The 22,453-nt window shown below is 38.4% G+C and overlaps 4 protein-coding genes across 13 annotated transcripts in view; 3 read left to right on the top strand and 1 right to left on the bottom strand.

The window, feature by feature from the left end:
• ccpg1 (cell cycle progression 1) overlaps positions 1-3,457 on the top strand; it is a 10,282-nt gene extending 6,825 nt beyond the window's left edge. For all 5 annotated transcript variants that reach the window (XM_034870027.1, XM_034870049.1, XM_034870032.1 and 2 more), the window contains 2 exons: positions 335-1,641; positions 2,663-3,457. In XM_034870027.1, the coding sequence (XP_034725918.1) occupies positions 335-1,641; positions 2,663-2,852 (1,497 nt within the window). In that variant the 3' untranslated portion in view covers positions 2,853-3,457. The remainder of the gene's footprint in view (positions 1-334; positions 1,642-2,662) is intronic.
• A 21-nt stretch (positions 3,458-3,478) lies between these two features.
• Positions 3,479-8,350, bottom strand: pigb (phosphatidylinositol glycan anchor biosynthesis, class B). Of its 3 annotated transcripts, none has more exons than XM_034870077.1 (13): positions 8,206-8,350; positions 7,935-8,075; positions 7,679-7,808; positions 6,827-6,944; positions 6,610-6,714; positions 6,325-6,455; positions 6,098-6,238; positions 5,958-6,009; positions 5,655-5,866; positions 4,889-4,953; positions 4,589-4,808; positions 3,774-3,951; positions 3,479-3,681 (listed from the first exon to the last, which is right to left on the bottom strand). In XM_034870077.1, the coding sequence occupies exons 2-13, from the start codon at positions 8,041-8,043 to the stop codon at positions 3,568-3,570; spliced, it is 1,575 nt and encodes a 524-aa protein (XP_034725968.1). In that variant the 5' UTR covers positions 8,044-8,075; positions 8,206-8,350; the 3' UTR covers positions 3,479-3,567. The 3 variants fall into 3 exon arrangements, with proteins under 3 accessions (XP_034725968.1, XP_034725975.1, XP_034725960.1); XM_034870084.1 differs by having other exon boundaries at positions 7,935-8,056; positions 8,206-8,341; XM_034870069.1 differs by having other exon boundaries at positions 7,935-8,341.
• A 1,275-nt stretch (positions 8,351-9,625) lies between these two features.
• On the top strand, positions 9,626-10,008 carry LOC117943762 (protein PIGBOS1). The gene has a single exon (XM_034870096.1). It carries the CDS (start codon positions 9,666-9,668, stop codon positions 9,819-9,821), a length of 156 nt encoding a protein of 51 aa, XP_034725987.1. The 5' UTR covers positions 9,626-9,665; the 3' UTR covers positions 9,822-10,008.
• A 587-nt stretch (positions 10,009-10,595) lies between these two features.
• On the top strand, positions 10,596-22,112 carry rab27a (RAB27A, member RAS oncogene family). 4 transcript variants are annotated; one of them, XR_004657208.1, is made up of 7 exons: positions 10,721-10,958; positions 17,213-17,381; positions 18,653-18,738; positions 18,832-18,935; positions 19,235-19,358; positions 20,195-20,991; positions 21,034-22,112. XR_004657208.1 is itself a non-coding variant. In XM_034876008.1 (6 exons), exons 2-6 carry the CDS (start codon positions 17,229-17,231, stop codon positions 20,388-20,390), a joined length of 663 nt encoding a protein of 220 aa, XP_034731899.1. In that variant the 5' UTR covers positions 10,596-10,784; positions 17,213-17,228; the 3' UTR covers positions 20,391-22,112. The 4 variants fall into 4 exon arrangements, 3 of the variants coding, with proteins under 3 accessions (XP_034731899.1, XP_034731886.1, XP_034731908.1); XM_034876008.1 differs by having other exon boundaries at positions 10,596-10,784; positions 20,195-22,112; XM_034875995.1 differs by having other exon boundaries at positions 20,195-22,112.
• The last annotated feature ends 341 nt before the right edge of the window (positions 22,113-22,453 follow it).

Below are 22,453 nucleotides of genomic sequence, written 5' to 3' on the forward strand. Positions count from 1 at the left end.
GGCCTTGACCAACTGCCACTTTTGTCCTTTGAAATCCATGATGTCTCTTTCTCATGGATGGGCCAAGCAGAAAAAGGGGAAGTAACCTTACCCCTAATGACCTCATAAAGAGCAAGATTCCAGATCGGCCCATTTGAGCTTTCATTTTCTCAAAGGCAGAGCGGGATACCCAGGGCTCGTTTTACACCTATCGCCATTTCTAGCTACTGGGGGACCATAGGCAAGCTGGGGGAACTCATATATAATGTTAAAAAACCTCAAATCAAAATTCATGCCATGGGACCTTTTAAAAGCTATAACTTGTGCTATTTTAATCCATCTTTTCCCTTTTAAGGCCCAGAGAGATAACCTGGAAATGTTGCTGAAACAGAAGGCTGAGGAGAGGAATAACATTGTGTCTCAGCAGCAGAGTTTGACAGCTGAGAACCAGCTGCTGAAAACCTCCCTAGAACGTGAAGAAAAGTCCCTCTCCACCTTACAGGAGGAGCTGAGAAACCTACGCTCTAAGATTAGAGATCTGGAGGCTATGGGAGCTGGTGCTGACTCGCTGCTGTTTGAAAACCAGAAGCTGAAAGACCAGCTGGAGGAGGAGAAACAGCTGATCCAAAGCTTCCACGTCCAAAGGGGAGACATGGTGGCTGAAGCGCAGACACTGAAGAAGAAGCTCGAGAAGGAGAAAGCGGTTATAGGTGAGCTGAGGAGAGAGTTAAATGTGCTGAGAAGTCACATCCCCAGAGCTGGGAAAGAAGCCGGTTCAGAACCAGAAGAGCTCCAGTCACGTCTGATGGAACTGGAGGAGAGACTGAGCTTCGAGCAGCAGCGCTCGGACCTGTGGGAGAGGCTGTACGTGGAAACCAAAGAAGACAGAGTTAAAGGAGACAAAGAGTCCAAAGTGAAAAGAACAAAACAGGGCATGGCAGGGAAAGTGAGAGAGACATTTGATGCTGTGAAGAACTCCACCAAGGAGTTTGTTCATCACCACAAAGAGCAGATAAAGAAAGCAAAGGAAGCCGTGAAGGAGAACCTGAGGAAGTTTTCAGATTCTGTCAAATTAACTTTCCGACACTTCAAGAATTCTGCTTCAACCGTCCTCAACAAAGCCAGAGGCTTTTATGATAAAAGACAGGACGAGAAGAACACAGAGGAGTCTTGGCAGCACAGATCCCACAAGCCTCATCACAGACACCAGCACAAACATGACTCCTCCGAGAACAACCACAACACTCGAAAATCAGGAGATAAAGTCCACCAAGATCGAGCTCAAAATGCACACGAGGCCAACTTGAACGGATGCTACGGCGTTTTTGACTGTGCCTACCAGGAGTCCATGAGTCTCTTCAACAAAGCCATGGACCCAATCAGAGCAGACGAATTTTACCAGCTGCTGCAGAGCTACCTGCAGCAAGAAGTCGACCACTTCCACCACTGGAAAGAGCTGGAGATGTTCGTCAACAACTTCTTCCACAATGGAGTGTTCATCCACGAGCAGATGCTGTTCACAGACTTCGTCAGTGGCGTGGAAAACTATCTGACTGGCATGCACGAGTATCACGGCCTTGATGACGACGTGTTCAGAGATCTTGATGACTTTGTCTACCGGCACTTCTTTGGAAAGGCTTACAGAAAAAGCTATGGCCCAAAGTAAGTCGCAAAGTATCTTTTCTTACAAGTAGGAGTCAATTTTAGGCTAAACGTTCCCAGCTAAGAGTTGAACATCCTCATAATTTCCAAGAATTATAGCTAGCCCAACCCTGAGAGCATTTAAATCAGTGTTCAACTGAACATGCAAAAATGTGACGGGCAAACATATTAAACATAGGTATATCTAAAGGTATAGAAAAGTTTTAAATAAAGCATTACAGGATAGGACAGATTAAAGGATGGATTCCTTTACTATTATTTCACCCGCCAACAAAATAAGATTTTAAAAGTTAAATATATACTGCAGGTTCACAACCTACAGCTGTCTCACAGATTGTGCGCAGGTCTGACTGTCTCCAATTTCTCTTAGACAAAACTTTTCTTTCGAGTTCGCACTGATATGTCCAATCACCAGGACATGTCCCGGCTATCACCAGACCTAGCCAAGCTCAACAGAGTTGAGATTGAGCATTGGTCTGGGTAGCCTGCTCTGTATTTTCTATGCACAAAAAGCGTGACCAACAGGTATAGTTCAAATGACTCTGTACGCAATTGGATAGTCCTTCAACCAATCAGACTAGCGATACAGGTGACGTAGAAGCGACAGCAGTATTAACGGGTTTAGTGGCGTCCGGTGGCCGCTATGTTGAATGTCAACAAGAAGCTGCTTGGTCGCTACTCTAACATCATCATGTTAAACCCGCCAGTGGCGCGCCAGGTAGATAAGCCACATTGTTTTTGGGTCCTGCAAAATTGTGAACTGAAGCAGGAGAATTCCACGTGCAGGTTTCCAGCCCGAGCTGCAGGGCAAAATCAAATTGCCGGCAGAGTGGGCGGGGTTTACCCGGTCTAGATATGTCCCTTATTTCTAGATGCTTCTGAAAACTCAGTTAGGGGAAACTTGGTTGTTTTCGCAATACATGCCCTGTTTTTTTTCTATTATCATGCTGAAGCTTTACTGTATTTGAGTGTAACACACTAATACTATGTATGTATGTTTTTTTGTGTTTGAACCACACAGTGGGCCATTTGAAAGACCCGACACAGACTCGAAGGAGCCGAGGGCGAAGCATCAACAGCGAAAGCAGCAGCGAGCCAGGCCTCGACCACATGGGGAACGCAAGTGGAGCCGATCAGGAAGAAATGCAGACGGGCACATGGCCGATGTCAAAATAGAACTGGGCCCGATGCCTTTTGATCCCAAATACTGAAAATATGTCAACGGATTTAATATTATAGCAGCAAATTCTCTTTTGGGTTGTATTTAGATGCAATGTCTAGTTTTTTGTAAGTTTGCACAATGTTAATGTTTAATGCTACTGAACGTCCTCGAGCTGTTTTGTGTTTAGTGAAGTTATTGTTATGTTTGAGTGGAAGATGTGTGTGAATAGAAGGAATTGATTTAACATTTTACAAATGTGACACTTATTTTTTGGCTAATTATGGAATTATGGTTGAAGATTTCTTTCAGAAACACTTGATACTTCTCTTCAAACACAAAATCATCATTAAATTATTGAGTGGAGAAATGTTGATTGGGAAACTTAAAAACGAAATGGAAAATATAGACATGCCATATTTTGGATTTTTCTGTGTTCAGCCATGTAGTTGTTTTAATGTGCTGCTACAAATACATGTTTGCGTGACAATTTAATTTGTTTTTAAAATTAAGATGCATTTCTAACATTCCACCTCAAACTTGTTTAAGTTGGACCTGGCTATTTACGTGTGTTGGGGGAAGAATTACCTGAAAAATAATGTCACCAAATTTAGTTGTGGAAAAAAAATGTTATACATTTGAGACACATCTGACAATTGGTATTTAAAAAAACAAACATTTGAGTTTAAAATATTTATTTCAGTAGCAAATCCATGTCATGTGACATTGTCATTAAGGAATCAAACTTGCCGTTGTTCCAGTGTTTGTCAGTGCCTTTCATAAATAAAAATGCTTCCTCCAACTCTTCCCTCGGGAAAATGAGTATGAAATATCTCTGCTGTCCTCACAAAGTGATTCCCTTGCAAAAACACAGAGATTTCCTACAACAAAAAACACACACACATATATAGACGCACACACAAACATACATTTTGACAATTCCAAAAATACATTTCATTTGTGAATATCTCACCTTCTCCAAAACATCGAACAAAACCAGATGTGTCGGTAGAGAAGATTTATATGGAAATGACATTCTGAGCCAGTGAAGAGGGTCGTTGTAGAACCTGTCAGCTTCATCAACGTGACCCTCCTCTCCGAGATCTGGAGGACACTCGAGAAACCTCATCTTCATCGGGCAGTGGACGTGGCTACAAAACAGAATACAGTCAACAGCTGCATGTAGCATGTTGCCAAAACCACTTTTAGGCTGGTAAAATCAAAGTATAACACAAGGTAGGACGTTCAGCCAGCCAGTATCAAGTTATTAGTCCACACAAACCTATCTCCAGAGATGGACCTTGGCACTATTTACTTTGCTCAGATATTTCCTGATATAAATAAATAGGTCAAATTCTTAATGTTATTTTGTACGTAGGCAAAGTTATTTCACAGCTGCTTGTATTTAGAGAACATTAACAATGCTGTATCAATTTTGGCATAATTGGCAAAGATAAAGGGTTTTGTAAAAAGACATTTTTATATTCCCTTCATATTCCCAGGTATTTTAAACTATACCCAGCCCTAAAAGCTTGTAATGTACATAAGTGTACAATAGAGAATAAATATGTCACCTCAATGTCCCAGCATAACAAGCCTGAGTGTCCTGATTTTATTTTGATTCAGTTCTAAGCTATGGACAATATTCATTTACTCTAATAAGCTGTAGTCACATTTCCAAAGTTTTATTTTGAAAATCTCGAACCAGAGCATTGATCTTAAGAATTTAAAAGAAAACGACTGCAGGAGAGTTGTGAGTGTGCAGCTTTCCAATCCTTTCTTTGTTACCTGTAAAAAGGCGTTGAGTGGCAGGGCATGAGGAAGAGGACGTCTGGCTGCGGAGACGTGGACGCTCTGCTGACGTCACATAATGTCTGGAGGTGGCTCATGACGTCCAGAGTGCCTCGCTGGTGGATCAGGCCAGTGTACAGAGCTGCAAACAGGTTGCTCACTAACAGGACAGACGCAGAAGTTCGTCGCCACGCTTTCAAATTTGCCAAAGATATCCCTGTAGTAGAAAAATAATTAAAACAAATCTGGCTGTTCCTTATCACAAAGACATTTTAGATGTGAAATTAAAAAACTAACCACAGAAGATCATACAGAAAGGCAGCACCGGATAGATAAATCTGAACTCCTTGTGAGGAAGCAAACTGAAGGAAAGGATTCAAACATGTCAGGTTGTCCACAGAGCAGAAAAACATCATGACTGACTAGGGCCTGTATTCATTCATTCATTCATTTGGACCACTATCAGCACTATGAAAAAATACTTTTATAAGTGGTTCCTGGTTAGGTTTCTTTTTACGCTCGAAAAAATATTTCATGAAGAAGAAAATCCATTCAACATGTTTGTTAGATGTAAACAAGTGACAAGAAAACTCCACAGGGTACCTGTGTGTACAAGATAAAGTTACAAATCCTTCACTATTACTCTGAGTCCTACACATTCTGAAAAATGTTTTTGAAGGACATTATAGTCATAATTTTTGTGTTTTGATTTGTTATCTGAAGCAATACAAGTAATTCAGAATCGGGTACTTTATACTGATGCTTTTTTGTAGGTCGTCCTGTGCAGAAAGAGGTATTGATAAGATGTTACACCACAAACAACCTCTAATCTTAATCCCTTTTATTATAACAAAAAAATTCCACACAAAGAAAATCATCTAAACATAAAATATGCATCTGCAAAAAATCTCTCTGAGAAAATTTGAGGATTTTGTTTGAAAGAAACAAAAAGGACATCTGTGAATTAAATCAATGTCACTGACGGCTCTTTAGAGTTTTCTCAAGTGTAATTCTTAGAAATTTGAAAGATACAGGCTCATCAATATGAACCCGGGCATTTTACCTGTATACCACGATTGTCCAAATGACCACTGCTAACAGAATTTTGTATCTTTTGAAAGCAAGGCTGCACCCATGAAGAAAGAGCAGAAGATGAGGACCGATCACAACGGCAAACCCCTGAGTGAAGTACCAATGCCAGGGATGAGAGCCGTAGAAATCGGCCACACTGTTGAAGACGTTAAACTTCAGGAAGTTGAACTGCACCATGGTCCACTGGGGAACAGAGAGAGAGAGAGACTGTTGCATTTGACCTTATAAGCAGCGGTTACTGTAATCTAAGTATCACATGGAGTTTATGTTTTACCTTATCATAAAATATACAGTCGATCACTGTTGAAATCACAACAGCCAAAGCTCTGGAAATCAACGGGGGGAAATATATTATGCACTAAAGACTGTAGAATGAAATATAGATTCAGTTGACAGGAGATTAAAAGTACCAACCCTATAGGAATAAAGTTATAAGTGATGAGCCTCAGTTTGTTATCTTCCTGCCAGAAATGATACATCAGCAGAGGAAACCAGACAATCAGGGCGGTTGGTCGAACGATGACAGCCAAGGCTACCAGGGTCAAATATATTTTGCTGAAAAAACATCAACAATGTTTCTGTAAATATCTATTTCAGAGAAGAGATGAATTTAAAATGAGAAAGACGTAATAAGCCAAGACCTGCTGTGTGTTTTGGACCCAGGGAGGGGAAAGTAAAATAGAGCCAGACAGGTGATGGTGGTCTCCATGCTGTTGGTCAGAGTCCTGGTGCAGCAGTACCAAGAGAACCACGAGCACATGTGACAGAAGAACTAGAGACCAAAACAAGAGCAAGACAAGTTGTGTATCTTAGGTTACTGGAGAACTGAGATAGCATGAAACCTCTGGGAGATCTGAACAGACACTAAGGGCTGTTTGGAGGATAACTTGCAGTTAATCACACAGTATTACGGGTGAACTCCGTACCGTCCATTGTGCAACGTCGGGACTTTCCAACTTTCGGATGAGGAAGAAAAATTTGACATCTGCAAACGCAGCAAAGAGTGCCTGAATTATTCGTGGAAGCCATATCTGCAGAAGCAACCAGATCAGGATTAGTGAAAAAAAAGTGACTATAGGAATTATAGTTCGTCAAAGACATGTCGATATGAAAGCTGTCTGGGTAGAAAATATGTAAATTTGCCAGGAGATGGACTGAGTCGTAGTTCATGAAGTATAATATCTTGTATATGCACGCGAAGAAGAGTGGATAGGTGAATCCTCTGATTCCGGCCTTCCATTCCCAGGTCAGATACCCATAAGTCACACTGTTAAGGTTGGAACAGCATAAAATAATACAATTATGTACACAGCAGGTGAGTAATCTGAAGTGTTTCTTTACATGCAATTTCTTGTGAATGATCCAACAAAGTAGAAAGAGATTTTTCTTCATTGTTAAATCACGCTTTCTACACGGCAGTAATGTGAAAAGTAAAGAGACAAGAGAAGTATCTGCTGTCTGTCCCGGATGTACAGAAAGCTTTCGTGTTTCCGGCTACTGCAAAAGATACATGGCACATGGTGAATGACTCCTGTGTTCATTTTCTCTTAGCTTATTCTAGCCTTCTTTTTGTTGTCATTTTTAGGATTATTTTATCCTTAGCCGGGTTTTGTGTTGTCTGCAGCTTTCGTGTTGGCAGGTCTCCTTTACAAGAGAGGTTCTCAAACGTAATGGGACATACCTGGTTTAAAAAATAAAAAAATAAAAATAAAAATAAAAGAGTGAAAACGGTGTGAAGAGAACGTAAAATTATTAATAGCTACTGTATGAGACCAGTTTAACAAAGGAGAAAACGTATTGATTGCTCCACAATACATACATAACTTTGGGATCAGAGAATTCTATGGCTGTTGATTATTATTTATCAGAAATGTATATAATATTGAGAAATGAATAGCAAATTAACACACAATGAAAATGCTCCTTGTATTAGCCTTTACTACACTGGCTGTTGCTAATCATCACAATGCAGGTGATCATGTTGTCAAAGGATATTTGAAGACCATCCGATGGGAAACCTCCAGAGACTGCCAGTACTCATCGGGGACGAAGCTGGTCTGAACCAGGAAGCAGTTGATCAGTCTGAATGCCACAGAAAACACCGCAACTCTGGTTCTCAGCCTCCCTGTGGAATGCAAGTTAAATCACTTCACATTAGAGACATTACTGATCACTCTTTTTTTTTTTTTTATCATCACAGCACACAGTTGTTTGGTCTCCATTACTTAAATATCCCATCGAAGGAACCCACCGTCGTTAAGACTTTCATCTTCTTGTGAGTACAGTTGGGATTTTCGTTTCCTAAGTTTCACAACTTCGGCTTTATTGCCAAATTTCAAACGTGCTCGGATGTTCTCCATGTGGACATGTTGTCTATCACAACATAGAACACCTGTCTGGACGTAGATAAGAGATCGATAAGTCACGTTCAGTGCGTGACTGTGTTCTGTGCGTGAACTCTTCAACACAGGGAAGTTTAACTACACAGAATTAACGTAAGATTTCAGTTGTTTTTCACGTACTAAAGGCTGCACAATCCTTCCGTTTATTTAACCAACACTATGAAACGTTTACATCTTTAACTAAACGACAATTGTTTTAAATAAACTACTGTCAGGAAAGGACAGTGGACTGCGCTCATGTTTTGCGCTTCCGCACTCATACTTACTTCCGGTGGATCGTTGTTTCCTGACTTCAAAGTAAAGGTTCTTCTACGCTGCAAACTACAAATGTTTGGATGCCCAGTTCCCAAAACAGGGGAAGGGAAATGTTTAGAGCGACAACATTAAACAACTGATGGTAAAAAAAAGAGATAAATACGAAAAGTACCACTTCACCCACAATTTTTTAAGCAAAGCAATTAATAATTACTTTTAGAGTAGAATAACAGCATGCTAAGGTCAAAGTTTTGAGTTAATAAATCAAAGTAATGATACTGAATGAAAATTGAAGTAGGTTCAAATTTGCATTACAAAACGACTTCATAAATGATAATAAAAAATCAAGAAAGCAAGTTAATTTTTTTGATTTCCAAACGTGGACGTTTGGAAAGTTAGTCATTTATAAATAACCATTACATTCTAGTTTTTGTTTTTTATCATCCCCTTCCGTTGTTTATTTCCATACAGTGAAAATCCTTGAATGATGTACTCAAGACTAGTGCGTCAACTCATTTACCTGTGACAGCTTTTCTTATTCTATTTCACTCTACCTCACTTTGTCAAACTCCGCTAGGTGGGGGACTGCATCTTTTTGCTCTTTTGCCAGAGTAGAAGAAGAAGGCTTGCTTGCTGCGAATAGACTCCTTTTGTGTCCTTGTTGTATCTTGGGATTTCACCTCTGTGTCTTTCTGTTTGGTGTTTATAGACACTTCGAACAAACTGCTTCTTCGGTGAGTTATGAATGTTACAGATAATTGCCTGTAAACCAGATACAATTGTTTTAATTGTATTCAGCTAAACGGTTAGCTAGCAAGGTAACTGTCAAGCTAGCAGATGCGCTGTCCCCATATCCGGTTAGAGATTTCCAAAGTAAGACTCGTCAAAATGTCTAATTGTCGGTGGCTAAAGTTTTAATTTTAAGGAAAATATCACTTTTGTATTGCATAATCGTTTATGGTCGTAACAATACATTAATTATTGCAGTCTAATGATGACATTGAGCTCATATTGATTGATCTATTGAGGAAATTATCAATATCAAATGCAAATTATTATAGATAAGTAGTATTACACCTGGCAACATTAGGGTACCATCAAGCATAGTGTGTATATGCTAATAAGAGGCTAAGGATAGTACATGGAAATCTACCAAACAAAACAACTAACAAGTTATTGCTAAAATTTAGCAAGAACATAACATCCAACAGAGTACAGGGGATGCAAAATGTGTCTGAATAAGTGTCTTAGTAAATAACACCCCTTTACTCTTCTTTCAAGATAAGCCTGTGTTTCAACATTTGGATTTCATATCAAAAGACATCATGTTTCGAAGAAGAGTACCCTTCTCACAGGTCGCCTTAGCTACACTGCTTGGAGTCGCTGGTGGTATTTATATTTACAGACCATATTTTGAGCCGGCGCAAACCTTGAGAAAACAAAACCAGGATGTGCCAAATGAACCGAATAAAGCAGACTGAAAAAATTCATCACTGCCAGGAAATACTTTCACGAACAGAAGCCAGAATGACAACTGTACATCAGAGACTGCTGGACTGTCAGAGATGGAGGCAGAATTAAAGACAAGACCAGCATGGATAAAGTTATGCTTCTTTGGGGTTCTTTGTATGATTGTTAATGTACAAAATAAAGTATTTATTAATTTGATCTCCTGAATTATCATTTGCTGCAAAATGCCGTTTGTCAAAGTTTAATTAGGGGGGCTGTGGGGCTGGCAGTTCAAGTCCCCGTATGGACCAAAGTATGGTGGTGGACTGGTAGATGGAGAGGTGCCAGTTCACCTCCTGGGCTCTTGAGCAAGGCACTGAACCCCCAACTGTTCGGGGCGCCTTTCCATGGGCAGCCCCCTCACTCTGACTTCTCTCCATTAGTGCATGTATAGGTTCTGAGCATGTGTGTAATTCAGGCCTGTGTCTAATGTGTGAAAGAACAATGTGTTTAAAGTGTATTTTCCCCTTGTAGGATTAATAAAGTAATTAAAAAAAATGTATCCCCACCGTTAACAGCAACAACATTTAAGTGATGTAGGCCAGTGGTTCCCAAATTTAATCACATGAAGAACCCAACTGACACAAATTAGACCATGGACCCCCATTTGACAAGATTTTGTCCCAGGGTCCTGCATCTAATAGGATTTTTGCTACTTTTGCTAGTACTTTTTGATACTATATTTATGTTTTAGGGACGTACTTTTGGAATAAGGAGTACTTTATTTCCTTTTGAAATGTATTGGAGTAGAAGTATAAAGTAGCATGAAATATGCCTACTTGAGTCGAGAACCTTGAGCAGCCGACATGTAGAGTATCGTGTTCCGCCTCTGGGTGTAGCAATGTTTCCCCTTTAAATTAGCTTAGCTTAGCTTAGCTGTGAGTAATGAAACGGCCCTAGGCTCCGGGAGGAGGAGTTGTTTCTCAACAGCCACGGTAAGTAAATGAGGTGTTCAGTGCTAATGAAGCTGGTCTTATGTCAACTAATGGCGCAGAGTCAACGAAGAAAGTAAAGTCCTCATTTATTCACCTCTCAGTAAAGTCTTAAACGGTCACTTGTAAACTACTTATTTACACCAGGACACAGTGCGCAGCAACGCCCCAGGGCTGGTGAGTTTGTTAACAGAAGTCTTTTCAGGAAATGTGAGTCGATGAAATCCGTCTGTAGCATCTGTCGGGAGTTAGCAAGGGGTTGAAAAGTTTTCTTTTAACTTTAATTGACTCGGTTATCTGCATTTGTAACAGTCTGTCAAATTCCACCTCGCATAACGATATGTTGGCGTTGGTAAACATGTTTACACCTGCCTTATCCTCTTTTCAGACTTTATCGTTTAGTCCACATTGACACTTGCTCAATAACTGTTCATCAACACCACTGTTTATACAAGACTTCAAAAAATCAGCTTGCCCAACGTATTGCCACATGAGAAGCCTTTCAGCTGAGACTCATTCGATTAAAAAAAAAAAAACGTTTCGGTTAATCGATTAGTATTTATTTTGTTAGAGAATGAGTTTATTGTGCCTCCCGCTGCCTGGTGCTGCTCCTTCTACAGATAAATCCTCACATGGTATTTTAATGAGCAGATAGTTACCAGCTTTGGCAGCCACAAGTTTTAAACATACTATGTCTACATACTATTATTCTGAGTTGCACATATTATCGTGCTGCACCCTTTGAAGTTTATGGTATGTGTCTATCCGGATTTTCCCTAAAGAGCTTCCATGTTGGACAGCTGCCCAGGGTGGGTCTTCCACTACTCCCTGACAAATGATTAAAGCTGCTTTTTGTTTGCTGATCTGGATGGGTGGCAGTACTTAGCTATCTTAACTTCCAGTGCAGGAGAAAATGCCAACATATATTAATGTAGACTAAGGTTTATTTAAACTTTATCTAAGTACCAAAGCCTTGAGATAAAAAAAAAAAAACTCTTTAATGGGAGTTCTGGCCAAAATATGCAGAAATGACAATATGTTACAGTAAAACAATACAAGATAGATAATAAAAATATTTCACAAAATCAGAATTAAACAAATACAATTATAAAAACATTAATATAATTTATAATACAATCATGTAAAAGATTGAATCAACCTAAATAGCAACTTAAGTGGGCTGTCAAAAGCGCTAAAAATAAATAAAGCCAGTGATTCCAGTGATTAAGGCCTGTGTCCCCCATTAAAAGACTTAAAAGACAGGTGTGCAATATGTTTTTGAAGACAATATCAACATCCGGTATTTTCTCATACACATATCAGCCGAGATATTAATTTAATTTATGAAATGCTTTATTTATAAACGTGTGAAGGCAGGTGCAACACAGGTTAAGTTTTTTTCTATACATTCCTGCGAGATAATTTAGACATTTTAAAAGAAGGATATGATAACTTTATTCAGTTTTCTAGTAGGGATGCACTCAAGGCCAGATTAACCCAGTAGAGTGCACCAGGTGGAAATACACTGTTATCCCCTTTCTGCACATTATATGTGGAAGTTAGTAATTAAATTGCGGTAAATTAATTAAGCACACATCTTATAGTATAATGCACCATTGTAATGGGAACATTACATTTAACCAATGATTTTTATATTAATTATTCATAACAATATCTTCAATGCCTCTCAGAGCATTTGGTTCCTGTATCTGTCATATGTGTGTTTCTCCTTGATGGGAGACAACTGGGTTTGTTATGACTCCACACCATTTCCACCGTAACCACACTGTATACTGAAAAAACAAAAGCCTTAAAGCTAGATTTAAATTAGGTCCCCACCACAAGGTGGGTACTCAACATTGGGTAACAGTGCAGCTGTGTTTTTAGAAATGGTATTATTAGTACATTAGTAAAGAAAAATGTAAAAGTACTGCGTTCCTTTTCTAATTTGTATTCAGTGACTCCTATTAAAAAGATATTAAAAAATTAGTTTAAAATATTGCAATAAAAAAAAAGATGCTGTTTATTATATACTGATCTTATTAAAGCTGACATTGCCTGATATACTCAATACGCCAATATACTGGAGCATGTCTTATAAATTAGGAATCTTAAACTTTCCTCCACACCATCCTGCAGAACATATGTCAGGATAATCATCGGTTTAATGTTGGTTTTGTACTAGGCTAACCCTAACCCTTCTGTAGCTGTTAATGACAGCTATTTGGTTAGGATGAGGATCTCACTTGGTATTTAACTGCTGCTTCTGAAGCCCTTACAACTGAAGGGAGTACTGTATTATGTGGCGCCTCGATCTGGTAGTACAACAGGGCCTTGTCCGTTTTCTGTTAAAAGGTTGTGGGAAAACGATACTGTTGAATGTCATTTCCTCCTAACCCAACCTAACTTACTTGATTTATAAGGCATAAAAAGTAGTTAAAGAAAGTTCAAATATTGAGATGGTAATTGAGAGACCAGACCTCTCAACAACAGGCATGGAAGAAGTCTCAGAGGTCTTCTTCTTCTGTTTTCCTAATGTCAGCTCTTTGATGTGAAACCAGCGTCATTATGTTTCATTTGGAGAGGTCTCCATCCAGCAGAGGAGGCCTGGTAGTAAAACTGTTGTTGGAGACAGGTTTATGTAAGGCAGTATTTAGTGTAAGACGTCTTGTTCTTTCTGTTGCACTGTTTTCTTGCCTATCGCGGAAGATCATACTCTGCCATCAGAGCTCACTTCCTTTTCACAGCTGTGATAGTGGACTGGGAAGTGGAAAATGAGTGGAAAACGGCCTTAAAAGTTTAGTTTTTAGCACATCTTTGTGTACTAGACATATTATGCACGAACATTTACTTACTTTTCATTGTAACATTCACTTAAATTAAAACTAAGCTATGAAACTATTTTTTTGTGTGGGATCCGGGCTCCATTAGAAGTCTTCTGATTAGCCTGATAATGAGCTGCAGAAATTTGCTGACACAATCTGCAACTTCAGCAGTGTGGTTTGTCTTCTGTAACCTGCTTTCACTGAAACAGAAATCATATAATGATTCAAGGTTTTGTACCAGGGTTTTCAATAATAATGACAGTAAGTGGGGTAAAAAAAATACAGGCGTTGGAAATCTTTAATATTAAGAAGTGTAAAAATATTTTCAGTTTAGTTTGAAACTGGCTGGACAATTTAGACTCTGGTGCTACCGTCTAGGTCATTAACACTGTGTGACGCAGCCACAATGGATTATATAATTATTCTAATAGTAATAATGTCCTGCTACGGCAAGTCCAAATGTCTGCTGTGAAAAAGGTCTACTAACATGCAGTTGCTAGTTTATTAGGTACAACTAGCTTAAGCCAATGTTTTCCACAGAACAGGAGGTGTTGGTTCCTGTTTTTAGTAATTTTGGATGTCTACCGTTAACATTTTAAAGAAATATGCCCACAAACTACATCCTACAAAATGATCATTAAGTTGATTTAACACCTCTCTAAAACAGTTTTAACAAAAACTGAAAACCTTCAGGAAAGGACAATTTACTGCAAGGTTGTTGAATTGGACTTCATTAGTTCTTAGCTAGATCCTTCTATACATCCATCTTCACACGCTTGTCTAGGGTTGGGTGGCGGGGGCAGCAGCTCCAGCAGGGGACCCCACCTTAACTAGCTCCGACTGGGGGATGCCCAGGCGTTCCCGGGCCAGAGTGGAGATATAATCCGTCCACCTAGTCCTGGGTCTTCCCGAGGCCTCCTCCAGCTGGACGTGCCTTGAACGTGCCTAGTGGACATCCTTACCAGATGCCCAAACCCGAGTAGAGCCGCTGCTCCTTCGCGTCAAAAGGAGCCAGTTTAGGTACTGGCTCCTTTCGACAAGAAGGAGCAGCGGCTCTTATTCGAGTTCCTAAGGGAAGACTGAGCTTCTATCTCTAAGGGAGATGCCAGCCACCTTCCTGAGGAAACCCATTTTACTGCTTGTACCCCAGAATTTGTTCTTTGGGTCATGACTTTTAGCTACATGTACAAAAGAAATTAGTATGTTTTAAGTGGTATGATCAAAGATGAAGTGTGCAAGGAAGTTGTGATCTGACCAACACGATTTTCACTGACCAAACAGAAACAACACAGTTTACAGTTTCTTCAGTGCTTTACTAACTGCTACATCCTTTTTATTTTTAATAACATAACAGAGTGGGACGAGAATCTTAACTGTGTGGGTTTGATTGTAACTTTGTTTTTAACTTTTAACCCACATGAGTGAAAACAGACCCACAGGCAGGAATGTGGGCTTCATAGTCCTGGGCCTCGGTGGTCTTTGCTCACCGTTTATGGCCACATCACTGCTTCTGGGAACTATTCCCATCACAGTGTATTTATCATGGATCTTTGATTTTGCACGAGAACATAAGCTGCTTATGGCTGCAGATAAAAGGTTCAGTTGGAGTTAAAGTGAAAGAATGTAAGATTTATCTGGAGACTTTTCCATGCACTTGTCATATGACACATCTGCACTCTGAATGTTTTGATTGAAATTAGTTGACCATGTCAAATGTTTTATCCAGTAGTTGGAGTAGTATGCTTTTTATTCTCATGTGCAATGATTCAGCTGTTACTTGTTATAAGCTACTAATCTTTGGAGAAAAACTACCTTCTTGCAGTGCAGTAAATGGACAGAAACGCAAGGCTTGTCTGTAACTGGAGATGAAGTGAGGAATCTAAAATGCTTCCTGTCACTGTGTCAGCAAGATGAAGCAGCTCTTACGTTACACACATTAGCCCACAACGCTAACAATTGTACAGATTACAGATAAAAAATGTGGGTTTGTTACCTAGGTCATGGTTAGCTCCTTGTAAATGTACTGTATACGCTATTGCTGAACAATTTGGAAAACTTTTCCAACTGCGATTATTTTGACTTCTATTGCAATAAAATTCACAAAATTGGATGGACATTTTTATTTTTGCATCATAATTCTCATTCTAATTGGAAAACAAATTAGGATCTAGTACCAAAAAAAAATGTTGTCTGTAATTTATAGACCAGTACATCTCTGCAGCATCACAATACTTTATCCATAATGGCGTTTTGACACGTTTTGCCAAAACAAATATTGTGCTTCCTACTATTTAGATATTGCACTACTACATTTTGCAGTTTTGATAATATTTGGATTCATTGCTCAGCCCTAGTATACACTATGTTACAGTAAGTGTGGGAGGATTGTGGGCTCTTCCTGTGCTGTGTGTGTGTGTGTGTGTGTTATTGGTTCAATGTACAGTTGTGGTTAGATAAATATTAGGACATGATGTTCTTCTTGTAACTCTGTATCAGAAAACTGGATTCAGTTGAAACCGGTGAAACCATGTAGAAATGATACTTAGTACTTAGATTAAATGTAATTTGCATCTGGTAAATCAACCAGTTGGACTGGAAAGACGACAGACAAGACGGCAGACCAAATGCCTAAAATGTGTTGAAAGAACTGCATGAGCAGATTGAGGTAATCCATCCCTCCAATCTGCATCACCTTTAGTCTGCAGAGGAATTAAAAAAAAAAAGACATAGTCATAGTACACACACACACACCCAGATGTTTTCACTTGTGTTGCCTGCTTTCTTCTCTCAGGACTGTGTGGAAAAGTATTGTACAAATTTGACTTGATTGACATTGCCGTCCCTCTCCTGTTAGTTCTGTTGTACCTGTTGACGGAGCAAATTACTTTGCTATCATTCTTATTGGTTGGTAGAGTTTTGTGACATCACGTTTCATAAAAGATGATTTTAAAAGTTGCCATAATGTAATGAAAAAATTGTGTGCGTGGCAAGAGCTAACATTCCCACAATGCATTGCAATGATGATTCATAAGTGTCCAGGGAGTGTCTATTAAATAGAGAGCAGTTAATGGGTGACACTAGCACATATGTTTCTTATTGTCGACTAATACCATGCAGTGACCAACACCAACAATTAATTAGTCTCTCTCTCAATACTCTCCAACCAAACCTTTCTGGGTTGAGAGTATTGAATTTATAGTCCCAGCCCATGGACCTGCTTTTTAACAGTGCTGTTTCAGTGCTGGAGTAAGGTCGGGCCACACTGCTTGGCATTCTGAGATATGATGGGAAAAACATTCTGGCTTGTTTGTATTTCATGAAACCAATTGTCTTGGGCAGCACTAATCTTTGGATTCAGCTACAGTGCCCCTGCAAAATAGATAGTGGAAGAGAATTGGATAAGGGGCTTTATTCTAGCACTGTACTTTCGGTAAGCCAGCCTACCATGGTCATGATCCTCTGTTGTTGTTTCACAATTTCACCGTCTTCACGGTGTCATTTGGGGTATAGGCGAAAAAAAGTAAATACCACTTCATTTAAAGATGAATTTCTTTGCTTAATAGTATGATTGTTGGTTGACTGAGTTGTTTTGTTTGTGTGTTTCAGAAATTAAGCGCTCACTATGTCTGATGGGGACTATGATTACCTCATCAAATTCCTAGCGCTAGGTGACTCTGGTGTGGGAAAGACGAGCTTTCTCTACCAATACACAGATGGCAAGTTTCACTCCAAGTTCATTACTACAGTTGGAATAGACTTCAGAGAAAAAAGAGTGGTAAGTTTAATCAATTTTGAGTGAAAGCCAACATTTTAATTGTTTGGATTTCTTTTATTAAGTACTTTAGTAAAAGCACACTACGGTCTTCACTTCTGAAGAAACATTTGCTTGTGTCCAAGCGTGCTACAAGCATTTATGCCTGCATTATTAGGGGCTTAAATGCATTCCCACACAATGAAGTAACTCTTGTAACAAAAGGCTACTGATGAAGGTTGCAACAGAAATCAGAGTAATGACTAATGTTGAGGCAGCACCCTCCTTAAAAATAAACACTTACATACCATTGGCAAACAGCTGAGCAGTGTTCATATTTACTCAATGTTTACTCTATTGCTACTGACCTCAAGCTCCAAGAATATAGCCTGACAACCTTTTATTACAGCTATACTGGAGTTATAGCCAATCCATGAGAAGTTATGTTAAGTGACTGAATGTCATCAGTGTCCAACCATTGACCGTCTTTTTTTATTACAAGTGTTTCCATCATCTCTGATGAAAAGATAAAGATGCAACAAGTAAATACTCTACAAGTAAAATGTCAAAATACCTGTTTTGGCAGCTGTGGTTTTAAAAAGTCAAACTTACAGAGTAGTATGGTTGAAAATGAGTAAGTTATTGTGCTCCTTTTCTCAATTTCTACCAGCAGCCGGCATCCAGTTTGCCACCAAACACCAGATTAATGCTGATATATTTATGATAAAGTCAAATCCGTGAAAACCTTTTCATGAAAGGATTAAAAATGTTTGAAAATAAGCTTGTATTGTTTATCAGAAATAAGCTTTTGAGCTATGCTGCAAATACAGCTCAACACATAACAAGCTGCCCTGTTGGATCTTTGAAACCATTCAAATGCAAAATTAATAAAAGAAATATGATGCAGAATATTAAATATTTAGTTATAGATTTGAATGTTTTGATTGTCAGTGGTTATTGGAACACAAATATAGGATACACCATGAAAAGCATATTTTGATTATGTCTCTGATTGTGATCACAGCATATGGCTCAAACTCAGATATATAAAACAGGTTTGCAAACGCTCAACAACATTTATCAAACCTATTTAGGTCATGTAGCTAATAAATTAACATGAGCAGCTAGATGGACGTTGCCAAGTATGCATAGTGGAAGCGTCGTCAGTAGCAACAATCCAAGTTCCCACAAATTGAATGTTTTTAGGCTTCTTTAGGTTTTATGGCTGTTATATCAGATTTAGATCGAAATTTTATTACAGTTAGTCTGACCTCAGCTGTCTCTGTTTCACTCAGGCCTACAAATCAACAAATCCGGATGGATCTTCAGGTAGAGGACAGAAGATCCACATGCAGCTGTGGGACACTGCAGGACAGGAGAGGTATATGAAGTGCTTTCTCACCTTCCTAAAACCAGTTGTTATCAAAATGTGTCTTTATTTATTTATGTGGTTCTTCATTTGTCCAAATGTCAGGTTTCGGAGTTTGACAACTGCGTTCTTCAGAGATGCAATGGGTTTCCTCCTCCTGTTTGACCTCACAAATGAACAAAGTTTCCTCAATGTCAGAAACTGGATGAGTAAGTCTCTTTATATAACACTTTACATGTACACTTTTAGTCTGACAATCCTATCAAATTATTTTACACATTTATTAAGTTATTAAGAGCACAAGACATTAACAATATTAAATTCCTTGTTGACTACCAAAACTACTGCTGCTACAGTACTCAACTTTCTTCTTTCATATATATATATATATACATACATACATACATACATACATACATACATACATACATACACACACACATATGCTTGGTATCTACACATTAAAACAGGACTAAATGCATTATAAATTGCTTAATATTTCTTTCAGGTCAGTTACAGATTCACGCATACTGCGAGAGTCCAGACGTTGTTTTGTGCGGTAACAAATGTGACCTGTCAGATCAGAGAGCAGTCCGTGAAGAGGAGGCCCGTGAGCTGGCAGAGAAGTACGGGTATGTCTCAGTTTTGATCCATCTGTACATCAACTTTTCCCTCAGTTATTTGCCAAGAAGGCAGTGGCTAAACTGTGTGCCAAAGTCTGTGCCTCAGAATGTGAGACTAAATTGGTCCTCCTCGAAACGCAAATATTTGTGCATGTGTAAAATATATCCTGCTCTGGCCCTGTTGGACACACCTTTACTAAAAACCTACAGCTTGTAGTGGAAATGTACCCACTAAAATGTTTTAAATTCCTGAGAGAGAGAGAGAGAGAGGCTGACTCTGCTCCACAGTTAATGTTGTGTCCTTTTATTATCTTGAAATTTTCAGCCAGGTATGATTAATGTATTTGGTTCAGATAGATTTAGTAAAACCAAAGAAATGTATTCAATAAACTTGTGTGTGGATTTCCGTGGTTTGATCCTTATGGGACTCACATTGTATGATTTATGTTTTTAAGTTTTAAGGTATAGGCTGATGATATTCTACATTTTTTTTAAATTTCAACAAATTGCAGGAAAAGACCAATAACCAACAATAAATGTATCCGACTAACAAAATTGTCTGTGTTATAGAGCTCTGTTGATGCCCCAAAACTATTAAAACAGTGTCCGCTGTTCTAGGAAACAACTGAGCCTTTAAAAAAAATTCAACCATATATTTGGTGACGTGTTTATAAGGATTTAAATATTTAGTAGGAAGTTATGGGTTTGAGAGCAACACAGAAGACTAGGGAAGGTGGAAAGTACTGAGAGACAGACTTTAGTTTTTTGGTTTTTGGTCTTTTTACGGAACTGAAAACGAAAAGATTGTAACTAACTCCAGCCTTTTCTCATTTTCTTCCTTGCAGAATCCCATACTTTGAGACAAGTGCTGCAAATGGGCAGAATGTCAACAAGGCTGTGGACGTCCTGCTGGATCTTATCATGAAGAGGATGGAACGATGTGTTGACAAGTCCTGGATCCCTGATGGGACTGTCAGAGTTAATGGACCCACCAACCCAGACATCTCAGAAGGCTCTGATAGGAGCAAATGTGCTTGTTAGAATGAATGATGATGGTTACACATCTATGTCCGTAATACTGAGAGAAAAAAAAAAGAAAAAAGGAAGGCATTTAAGGTTAACCGTGGAGTATATACATTTACTGATAAAGTTTAATTTACATGCTGTATTATTTGTCAGAGGAGAGATAAGTGCCTTTTGAATGTAGGCATTTCATTTGAATTCATATAATGGGTCTTTTTGACTAATTAATTTATATTCGGGATATTTATGAAGTCTTGCAGAAATGTCCAATTTCAGTAATCAGTCAGATATGCTGATCATATTTACATGTATGAATGTTGTTGTGCAAAAAGTCGAAGCAAACAGTACTGCCCTGCCAGGTGTGCTATAGATGTACTGTTAATAGTCTTTACTCGCTGTAAAGTTAGCATAGATTCACACTGCAATTAACTCAAGAAAGAAGCATGTTTCTCTTTACAGCTAGATAAATGTTGACTGTGATACCGGCAGTCATGGTTTAATGGTGGATATAAATTTGCGAAGAAATTTACTTTTAGGAAACTTTAGTAACATACTATTGATGCTCCGCTAAATACTGCACTCTCATTGTTGCTTACATTGACCATCTAACATGAGCTTGGTGGATAATTATCCCTCATGTATTATCTTTTCTAAATCAAAGTTTGTACCAAAACGCAATTAGATAATACTGGCTGGCCATGTCATTGAAAATTTGTTATATACAGCAACAATTTTGGCCAGAAATTACAAACATTGGTGCTCAGTAGTTTGAAAGAAGGAATAAATGTGTCAAAGTTAAAACTTAGCAGAAACTCAGGCAATTCAGGTTGTCATCCTGCTGTTTTTTTTAAATCTCTTACTATTATTAGAGAAAGAAATGTAAATGCAAAATCTTACTGTAGCTTTTGTAAAAATTAATAGCACCAGCTGGTAAAGCTGACCCTCATTCCTCGGTATAGCAATTTTTTTTTTGTATCATTATTCACCTGTGATGATGCCTTCAGTTTTAAAATGTACATGTTTTAAATTATACAGGATTTTGCTCAGGCAAGATCCTAGATATTCATAACTTATGCCCAGGACCCAAGAGGATAACAACGGGATATTAGTTATCACCTAAAACAATCCCCATCTCTGCTGCCATTATAAAAATAAATACACCTTTTTCCAAACAGAACTTCCAACTTCAGGGAAAATGAGCACAGGTGCTATTTCACACAGCAAATGGTTTGGTTCGATGAGTAGGGCTATTGTTTAGGCCATCATCTCCTAATTACATTTATCATAAGACAAGATGAACTAGGATCTGAGGTGTATATTGCCTCAGCTAAACACATTTCTGATAGAAACCCTTTATTCAAGTGTTAGATGGAGTAAAACGAGGTTAGGTGCTTGAGGATTAGTCCATTTCTAAATTCTCTATGCCTTGCTACATTAATGAAGGCTAGGCTGTTGAATTTGTAGATTTTTAACCCCAAATTTTCTTTATAAGTTTTATGAGTAAGACAGCCTGCATTTCAGTTTACTTTTAAAATCCTAATGCTCACACTTTCAAATCTGTTTATATTACTAATGATATGTTATAATATATATTTTATTAACTTCACACACAAATTCACATTGTATTGTGCCTACATTGTCATCCTTTGCTGTATAAAAGGCTGAAAATGAAGTTTTAGTAAAGTCCATTTTAACATGGACTCACTGTTTCAATTCACAGATTTGAAAAACTACCACTAAGGTTTTATTAGACTAGTAAAACTACACTGAAATATTTAAATTTTTCAATTGTGCCATACAGTTTCATATGCAAAATATGTAAATGATGTCCAAAAATAAACATTTTTATTTATGTACCTTTTGAGGGAGTATCTCATTTCATATAATCAATCTTCAAAATCTTGACCAAGTGATTTGTAAAAGTACAAGTGATACCAGGTCCCATTTGTAGACACAATTATTCTGTTAGGTCTGCGATTAATGACATGACTGGTAATCATCTCACCAATGTATATGTGTATACATGAAATATTCAACCTCTTAAAGTTTAATTTTCAGCATTTCATGATACCACAGCCAGA

This window comes from Etheostoma cragini, chromosome 1, assembly GCF_013103735.1.
Source record: "Etheostoma cragini isolate CJK2018 chromosome 1, CSU_Ecrag_1.0, whole genome shotgun sequence".
In the NCBI taxonomy this organism is placed as follows: Eukaryota; Metazoa; Chordata; class Actinopteri; order Perciformes; family Percidae; genus Etheostoma; species Etheostoma cragini.

Bases quoted from the DNA above. Each gene is read 5' to 3' on its own strand.
- LOC117943762 (XM_034870096.1), top strand. From the start codon at position 9,666: ATGTTTCGAAGAAGAGTACCCTTCTCACAGGTCGCCTTAGCTACACTG.
- pigb (XM_034870077.1), bottom strand. From the start codon at position 8,043: ATGGAGAACATCCGAGCACGTTTGAAATTTGGCAATAAAGCCGAAGTT. The intron at 4,809-4,888 runs GTTAGTTTTTTA...TTTCTACTACAG, and splicing joins TTTCTGTATGATCTTCTGTG to GGATATCTTTGGCAAATTTG. The intron at 3,682-3,773 runs GTGAGATATTCA...TTTTTGTTGTAG, and splicing joins TGTTCGATGTTTTGGAGAAG to GAAATCTCTGTGTTTTTGCA.
- rab27a (XM_034876008.1), top strand. From the start codon at position 17,229: ATGTCTGATGGGGACTATGATTACCTCATCAAATTCCTAGCGCTAGGT. The intron at 17,382-18,652 runs GTAAGTTTAATC...TGTTTCACTCAG, and splicing joins ACTTCAGAGAAAAAAGAGTG to GCCTACAAATCAACAAATCC. The intron at 18,936-19,234 runs GTAAGTCTCTTT...TATTTCTTTCAG, and splicing joins CAATGTCAGAAACTGGATGA to GTCAGTTACAGATTCACGCA.